At 40.5% G+C, this 9,396-nt stretch overlaps 1 protein-coding gene across 2 annotated transcripts in view; it reads left to right on the forward strand.

Moving 5' to 3' along the window:
- The first annotated feature begins 3,940 nt into the window (after positions 1-3,940).
- The window catches only part of GTPBP8 (GTP-binding protein 8 (putative)), a 12,040-nt gene continuing 6,584 nt past the window's right edge, over positions 3,941-9,396 (forward strand). For both annotated transcript variants that reach the window (XM_011932791.1, XM_011932792.1), the window contains exons 1-3: positions 3,941-4,508; positions 6,224-6,322; positions 8,306-8,436. In XM_011932791.1, coding sequence (XP_011788181.1) covers positions 4,173-4,508; positions 6,224-6,322; positions 8,306-8,436 — 566 coding nt within the window. In that variant the 5' untranslated portion in view covers positions 3,941-4,172. The remainder of the gene's footprint in view (positions 4,509-6,223; positions 6,323-8,305; positions 8,437-9,396) is intronic.

Raw genomic sequence — 9,396 nt, forward strand, 5'->3', positions numbered from 1 at the left:
AGTTATTACAATTTAAGTAATTTACGTGGAAGGTTCTCCCATATCATCCTCCTTCAAATAAAGCCTCTTCCATCTTCCTTTATCCCAGTATTTTCTTCCTAATACAAGAGTTTGAGATCCCAATTTGAAAGTAATCAGGTCTTTCTCATAGTTTATCAGTACTCAGATAAATTCCTGGCATAGCAGGCACTCAATAAATGTTCATTATTGTTGTTAAGACAAGGGGAAAAGTCAGGGTAAGAAAGGTGTAGTGGAAATCAGACACTGAGACCTAATCCATTCCCTCTCTCTAGTTCTAGAAGTAAGTTTTGCTAGAGTCCCTGCTCTTGCTTCTGTCAGGACATTGAAACCATGTTTAACTTAGGATGCGAGTTCTCTGATGTCCCCAATGTCCCCTCCCTATCTAGGCCTACAAAGCTTACCTTCTTCATGTCTTAGATGGATTCCATAAGCTTGAAACCTATAGGACCTGGACATAAATTGGGATCACTCTGGACCCAACGGCCATTCGCTACAGAGGCAGACATCGCAGTAAGAACAATTGAGAGGATCCTGTCCTACCTATCTTCCTTCTATTCTCAGCTAAGCATGACAGAGTATAACTACGACATTTAGGGCAGATGAATTTCAGCAATAAAAGCTGATTGTAGGGATGATGTATAAAGTATGCAACACCTGTCAAAGTCATATTAAATTTTTAAAACCTTGTTAACTTTGTGGTAAACTACCTCCTTGGTATCAAAACAGAAGGCACTTTTTCTCAGAAGGTTGGCCACAAATACATCCTAAGTCATACTGGGAATAAGCCATGTGATTATCTGGGGTAAGCATTCCAGGGAGAAGTACAAGGACAAAGAGGCAGGTGTGTGTATATGGCTTGCTTGAAAAACAGCAAGGAAGCCAGTGTGGCTGGAATGTAGATAAAGTCAGACAAGAGTGGAAGAAGAAAATGAAAGATCATGGAGAGTTTTTTTGGTTAGTGCAAGGACTTTTTCTATGAGTGAGACAGGAGGCTCTCGGAGGTTTAGCTTATATTTTAACAGGATCATGGTTGCTGCCATTCAAATGGGGAAAGTACTCTTGTCCCACTCGCAGGGCATGTGACAGGGAGTGGCTCACTTCTTCAGGGCCCCACTGCTCAAACCTCTAGGGGGACATACAGACGGGCAGGCTGTGGGGCTCCGACCCCACGGCAGTATCTAGGGCTGGATGTTTATAGCTCCTGAAGCCCCAGTGGGCATGTGCTACTGTGTGCTCTTTTAGTTTTGTCATCTATAGGTGGCTTGTGTTAACCAGCTAATTAGACTCTCTACCTTGTCACAAGGACAGAGAGCTTTCGATATCCTCGGTTCTTGCCTTGGTGTACTGGAAGAATCAGATCACACGTGGGCTTGGAGAATGAGTGCATGGTTTTGAGTGGAAGTAGCTCACAGCAGAAAGGGGAGCCAGAAGGGAGATGGTTTTCCCCAGGAGTTCAGCCACTCAGCAGCCCTCTAACCACCCCTGCCAAACTCTGCATCATTCTGCTGGTCAATGGCCTGCTGGTGGGCAGCCTCCTCCCCTCGACGTCCTCTTGACATCCAGCAGCTTGTCTTCTTCCACCAATGTGTTCCTCTCAAGGTCCAGCCACTTGTACATCTGCCTGCTAGGTGTCGGGGTTTTTATAGGCACAGGATGGGGGCGTGGCAGACCAGGGTGGTTCTCGGAAATGCAACATTTGGGCACAAAGCCAGAAGTGCCTGTCCTCATCTAGGTCCGTGGGCACAGGCCAGGGGTGGAGCTCTAGCCAGGGACCTGCCCTTCTCCTCCTTGCACTTCCCTGCCCCACTTCCCTATCACCATGTTGCAAACATACTGAAGGGGGCAAAGGGCAAAGGTGGGTAATCAATTTAAAAGCTACTACAATAATCTAGGTGGGAGATAATGGTGGCTTGTAACAGGGTGGTAGCAGTGGATATGCTAAAAAGTATCCAATTCAGGATATGTTTTGAAGGTAAAGCCAAGAGGCTTGCTAACAACTTGGACTTGGGATAACAGAAAAAAGGAGTCCAGAATTTCTCCCAAGATTTTCGGCTAGGTCAACTGGAGGAATGAAGGTGCCATTGTCTCTTACAGATTAGAGGACAATTAGAGAATATTAGAAATTCCGTTTTGGACACAGTAAATGGGAGGCGCATATTATTAGACAGCAAGGTTTTCTAATCTACAGTCCTTCTTTTCCCTACTTGGACTAAAACCCTATTCTGAATCTTAGCCCTGACCTAGCCCTGATCTAGCAGGCTAGATCTACACTTACTGGTTAAGCTCCTACTCCACACACAAAAAGACCACCTCCAACCAAGATGCTGCCAACAACAACAGATTCACAGTACTATTGCCAGAACCCAGAAAGTCCTGTCATAACATCCTATCCACCAGACTTCATTCCCTTCAATATTTTGTTTTATTTTTTTAAGGACAGTCTGGTTTTGTTGCCCAGGCTCAAGCGATCCTCCTGCCTTGGCCTGCCAAAGTGCTGGGATTACAGGTGTGAGCCTTTTTTCCTGGGGTTTGATAAGTCCCTGTAGACCAGATGATTTCCATTGCAGCCCTACAATGGGGTTATTATAAACTAATTCCTGCCAATTCTAACCCCTTGTTACTAGTATGTCTCACTGCTATATATGTTTCATATTTGAACTTCTGCAAATTAGGAAAGAGTTTAATCATGTTGAGGGAAAGCATAGTGCATTATTAACTCTAAACCATCCTTCTGAAGTTTCATATGCTTTGTTTATACAGATGCTTTTAAAAGATGAAGTGAAAGAGAAAAAATATATATAAATTGTCAAGTGGTTTTACTAGTCATACTTTCCAGTAGACTGTTTGATCCTTCAAGCTTTGTATGACAAGACAATTTGTTGCAAAAACTGTCTTGTCAAATAATTCTAAAATGATTTGTCCTATCAAATGAAACCCAAAATGATTTAGAATTCAGAACCATGAATGATTATTAAATGAATACTATAATGTCTATTAATCCCGGAACACCTCTAAAACCTTTCTAAGAATTGCCAAAACTCTTTTATGCTCTTATTTCCAAACCTGGGGCTCTAAAGTGAAAACAAAATGGCATGTATAAAAGCACTTTCAAAGTATATTACATACACAGTAATAAGAATCCCAAATTTCTGATGTATATAACAGAGTGTTATATACACTTTTATATATGCAGGAGCAAGAATAGCGAACAGAAAAGCACCCCAAACTCTAACGCAAAGATCAATAAAAAATTAGCCAGCCAGCAGCACATCAGGCTGCCGTATTGGCTGCCTTCAAAGTCGTTGCTTCTGTTCATTAACTTTCGTATCGTATTTATTCAAGAATTGTCCTGTTTAGTTATTGAACCACCTGGGGAATAGCTCAAGAAACCATGAGTTACCCTTTCTCTGCTATTTGCTGCTGAAGTTTTAGAAAAACTAGTTTATTTAACACACGAATATCTTTCAGTTATTCATTTCATCATTATGATACCTGTATCTCCCATTTCAGCACTGATCGGCTTTAGGGAGAAACTTTTGAAATAAGATAATATTATGAAACGTCCAGGAAACAATTCTCTAACATCTATGCAAAATTGTTTTTGTAAGAAATCTCTAAAGTTTAATGACATTTCCTGCAGCTATAGCGAAGGCGGAAATACAAACAGTCCCTTCCACAAAAACGAGGTGCTATTACAATCACATTTCTCACCAGCTCTTTTCTTTTTTGCAAAAGTGTTTATCCTAGTGATGTGGATTTATGATAAATGTCAACGGTTAATAAGATAACCAAAAACTGTGAAAATCAAGCGTTCCTGGAATGTATCAGAGCTTCACACTGTTAATCTTTCGCTTGAGACTCAAGGGCCACATGGCCAGGTAAGTCTTTAGCCCTTGGAAACCGTTAAACATCCTTCCAGTAAGACATAATCGTTAAGTCCAAGGTGTTAAAGAAACCCAGTGAGCTGTTCCCCTTAGGTCACCGCCTGCCTCCACCCTCCTCCCGCTCACTGAACGCAAAAAGCTTAGACAGGAACGAAGGAGACCAGAGGAGACTACAACTCCCAGCAGGCGTCGCGGCGGCAGCGGGCGCTCACGCACGCGCAACCCAGGCCACAGGAGTAAACTCTGCCCGCCTTCTGGGGAGGGAGAATGGCGGCGCCCTGGCTGCGGCTGGGAGCGGAAAGGCTGTTTGAAATGCCTGCGGTACTGGAGCTCCTGAGCCGCTCTAACAGCACGTCCCAAGCCTTTGCTGAGGTGCTGCGGCTGCCGAAGCAGCAGCTGAGGAAGCTGCTGTACCCGCTGCAGGAAGTCGAGCGGTTCCTCGCCCCCGACAGGAGGCAAGACCTTCACCTGCGTATCTTTGACCCGAGCCCGGAGGACATCGCGAGGGCGGACAAAGTCTTCACCGTCACTGAAGGGAACCGCATCGACTACGTCAGCTCTGCCGTTCGTATAGACCACGCCCCGGATCTCCCCCGGCCAGAGGTGATAGGCGATTCTCACGGTTCACCTGCGCGCCGGCATCACAGCGCTAACAGCGGTCCGGCTGTCGGGCTCGCGGGTGATTTTGCTGTTGTATTTTCTAGCTTTGTGTGAGCGCATGTATTATTTTAACTAAATAGATATATGCCGATGCTCCATGTACGTGGGGATACCCGATAAACCCATCGTAAGTAGAAAATGCAGTCAATACCCCATTAACCCATCGTAAAGTCAAAAATCGTTAAGTTGACCCGCGTAAGCTAGAGACTACCTGTATGCAGTTTAAATTATTTTGGGAATGAATATAGAAGACTTCAAAGTGCTTTAAATGGTTTTCAAACCCAAACTAAGCATTCAAAAAATTAACTCTGTCCTTTTTTCTCCTATTTAACTTAAGTAGGGAAAACATGCTTTAGACAGTGAAGAATAAGAAACGAGTAATTGTTTCACAAATGAGATGGTCCTTATCAATAAGTAACTTTCGCCTAATCTAAATTTCCTATCATTTGCAAAAATAATAATTATCTCTAGATGGCAATAATGTGGAAAGTTTTTTATAACAACGTTTATTAGTGAAATTTAGTGAGTGAGCATTTTTGCATGTCCTGCAATTTAATGATATTCTGTTCTAAGTCTGTTAAAAGGCATCTCAACTCTCCATATGTATTTACATTAAGTGCACCATCGCCCAGAGATATTTCATCTAAATATATGTAGAACTATAGTCAGATATTTTGTCTAAATATATGTAGAACTATAGTCAGGATTCAAGGAGTACCTCAATTATTTAATGATTTTGAGACAGCCATTGCTTTTTTATTTAAGCTTCTAAATTACTGGACTTTTTTGTAATTCGTTTTTAAAATTCAGTTTAATCTACATAATAGCATTAGATTTGCTCTGGCAGAGCATTTAAAATTTTTGCAGGACTCTGATCAATTAATTTTGAAGGAGTGACCAGAATTTTCCAGGATAGGTTCCCCGGCCCCTGCCCAGTAAAATGCCCTCCAGTTGTCTTGATAACCAAAAATGCCCTTAAAATCTCCAACATGTCCCTCAAGGGGCAGTATGGCCGTCATTGAGAACAACTGATTGGCATTGTACCCCACTCCCTCAATACCATGTTCAAAAGCAGAGCCATGTGTATTAATGGTTAATATCGAGAATATTCTGTTGTTTTCCACACTATAGAGGAGAAAAGCTTAATTGGAACAAGAGAGATCAAGGGAAAAGAGTACGTTTTTAAATTGCAGTGATGTTACAGTATACCATGGGGGTGCTTGAGAAAATGTGCTTCCAAACATGTAGTTGTACTTTTCATCTAGTTCTGTTGAACTACATTTAGTTTTTACCCTAAAAAGCTTTGTAAATATGAAATGCGTAATAACAGTTGCATATATTCTTGAGTAGCGTAGTGAAACTAAAAGCACAGATTGTAGATATACATGTCCTGAGTTCAAATCCCAACTCCTTCACGTTGTAACTGTATAATTTGGAGTTAGTTGTGTTCTTTCATCCATAAAAGGGGAATAATATCACCTACCTCCTAGGATGCTGTAAAAAAAAAATAAGAAAATATATGCTGAATGCTTAAAATGGTGCCTAGCACATTGAATTTATTCAATAAATATTAGCTATGTTAGAATTTGAAGTTTTTTGCATCTAATGCAGAATATCATATACAGCTAGTACTTAACTTATCTTTTTTCTTGTATAAGGTGTGTTTTATAGGCAGAAGCAATGTTGGAAAATCATCCCTAATCAAGGCTTTATTTTCACTGGCCCCTGAGGTTGAAGTCAGAGTCTCCAAAAAACCAGTATGTTGAAGTTTTTAAATATGTTTGGACTATCTCTTGGATTAACTAACATGAATAATAAATGCTGGAAGGTATAAGAAATCATAATTGCTAAGTTCCTAGAGAAGTGATTTCTTTCAGAAGAGTAATAAAGTAAGACATCCTAATGCCTGTGTATTTCTCTGAAGAAAAGAAAGTGTAGCTGGATTTATTTTAGTAGTCTAGACAATGTCTTCAGAAAATCTTTCTTTATCCAAATTTTGCAAAGGGTTGCCAAATAAAGTGTCTTATTGTCATTCTATATTTCCTTCTATAACAGTGATCATCTAGTTCTACACTGATTGTAGGGGAAATGGCTTTTAGGTTTTTCTTGCTTTTTTCCTCCTAGAATCTTTTTTAAGGTGTAAGGTATGTGAATTAGTTACACAAACACGTTCAGCATATTCTTATGTGCTTGTTTTCCTAACCAGTCTGCTGTAATAGCTTTCTATCACTTTCTAATTCCCTCAGCTTTCTTCTCAATGACGCAGTCTCTCCCTTTCTTCAAAATCACCCCTGCTTTCTCTCACTTTATCTGGCCACGGTAAACCTTTCCACCAACCCTAATGTTCACTATCCCTGTGTATGTGCGTGCGCAAGTGCACACACACCCCTTTCATTGAGTTGGAACTCTTCCATGAAACTTCACTAGGTCTTTTCTTGCTCCCCACTTCATAAAATGATTCTCTGGCTCCATTGCTAATTATTCTTTCCATTCCTTAACCCTCCCATCCTTACTCCTGCCCTGCCTTACCAAATAAATCAGCTAAATGATCACTTCTAAGTAGAGTGATCTCCTTCCTTTTGTGAGAGTACAATGGAGGAAATGTATTCTTGACATTCCCAATCTGTAATTCTAAAATCATTTTCCTATAGACAAGTAAACTGGGAACTGAAAATCGTTTATAAAAATCTTTCCTTTGATAATATTTGTTCTAAGATCCAAACAATTGAGTTAACTTTTAAAATTGCCTATCATGCTGGGCACAGTGGCTCATGCCTGTAATCCCAGCACTTTGGGAGCCCGAGGCAGTTGGATCACCTGAGGTTGGGAGCTCGAGATCAGCCTGACCAACATGGAGAAACCGTTTCCACTAAAAATACAAAATTAGCCGGGCGTAGTGGTGCATTCCTGTAATTCCAGCTACTCGGGAGGCTGACGCTGGAGAATCGCTTGAACCTGGGAGGTAGAGGTTGCAGTGAGCCAAGATTGCACTATTGCACTCCAGCCTGGGCAACAAGAGCAAAACTCTGTCTCAAAAAAAAATAAAATTGCCTATCATAATCTTATCTTTTCTGATTATTTTATGTCCTATGGACACAAAACTACGAATAAACCACTTTTCATCATCTGTGCATCAATTTTAGTTGCACAAACATTTTGTAATTATGTTGTCTATATAGTAAAAATTTGTTTAATGAAAGCATTAAAATCCACCTAATAAAATATGCAAAACATCTTAATTTTAGGGAAGCAATAGTCTAGGTACAGGAAACAATCAGACTTTGGATCTAGGTTTTATGAAAATGTGTGTGACTGATGGTAAGCATTTTAACCCGTCCTCGCCATAATTAGTTTCTCTTTAAAGTGGAGATATATTGTTCATCAGAGAATGTTGACTGATGCAGTCACAATTTAGAACAGGATGAATTTGTCACTAAGAGTTAATGCAATAGGAAAGACTCTAAAATATTTTGCCTACATGTTTCTAATATGGAATCTAAAGTTCTTCTTAAGTCATACAGATTCTTTTTTTAAAATGAAGCAAAAAGTAGTATGATCTAAACTTATCTCCAGCCATTCCCCTTCTGTCTTCTTTTCCTGTTCATCATCAGCATAGTTAAGGTTATATATACTTGACTTTTAACAAATATTTGTTGATTAACTGGAAAACATTTTGAATCATTAAGTAGATGGAGGACATATCTTAAGACAGCTTTTTTTTTTTCTATTTACTTTATCAGGGACACACAAAGAAAATGAATTTTTTCAAAGTTGGAAAACATTTTACAGTGGTGGACATGCCAGGTTATGGCTATAGAGCACCTGAAGATTTTGTTGACATGGTAGAGACCTATCTAAAAGAACGAAGGAAGTAAGGAAAAGATTTTCTTATAATAGTTATACATTTAACCCCAAAGCATGTTTGCATCAGTAGAGTATTATATACATGATTAACACCTCAGTTTTATCGAATGACTTATTTTATAAGGTCCATTTTATTCTCATAATATTCTACAATACAATATTTAGGACCAAGATATGTACTGCTTGCTTGTTTTCTGTCTGTGGTTTAGCTTACCCTTAATATTAAATTTAAGTGTTTTCCCAAATTGAGATAGAGACTAAAGAGTACTCAGCATAGTTAATTTTTTTTTTTTTTTTTTTTTTTTTTTTGAGACAGTCTCATTCTGTGACCCAGGCTGGAGTGCAGTGGCATGATCTGGAGTCACTGCAACCTCCATCTCTTGGGTTCAGGTGATTCTCCTACCTCAGCCTCCCAAGTAGCTGGGACTACAGGTGTGCGCCACCATGCTTGGCTCATTTTTGTATTTTTAGTAGAGATGGGGTTTCACCATGTTGGCCAGGCTGGTCTCGGACTCCTGACCTCAGGTGATCCACCCACTTTGGCTTCCCAGAGTGGGGGATTACAGGCGTGAGCCACTGTGCTGGCCCGTTAATTTCTTTTTATTTTTTATTTTATTTTATTTTATTTTTGTTTTGAGACGGAGTCTCGCTCTTGTCACCTAGGCTGGAGTACAGTGGCTGGATCTCAGCTCACTGCAATCTCCGCCTCCCGGGTTTACGCCATTCTCCTGCCTCAGCCTCCCGAGTAGCTGAGACTACAGGCGTCCACCACCTCACCTGGCTAGTTTTTTGTATTTTCTAGTAGAGACAGGGTTTCACCGTGTTAGCCAGGATGGTCTTGATCTCCAGATCTTAACTCACTGCAAGCTCTGCCTCCCGGGTTCACGCCATTCTCCTGCCTCAGCCTCCTGAGTAGCTGGGACTACAGGCGTCCACCACCTCACCTGGCTAGTTTTTTGTATTTTTT

Source organism: Colobus angolensis, unplaced genomic scaffold, assembly GCF_000951035.1.
Source record: "Colobus angolensis palliatus isolate OR3802 unplaced genomic scaffold, Cang.pa_1.0 Scaffold98, whole genome shotgun sequence".
In the NCBI taxonomy this organism is placed as follows: domain Eukaryota; kingdom Metazoa; phylum Chordata; class Mammalia; order Primates; family Cercopithecidae; genus Colobus; species Colobus angolensis.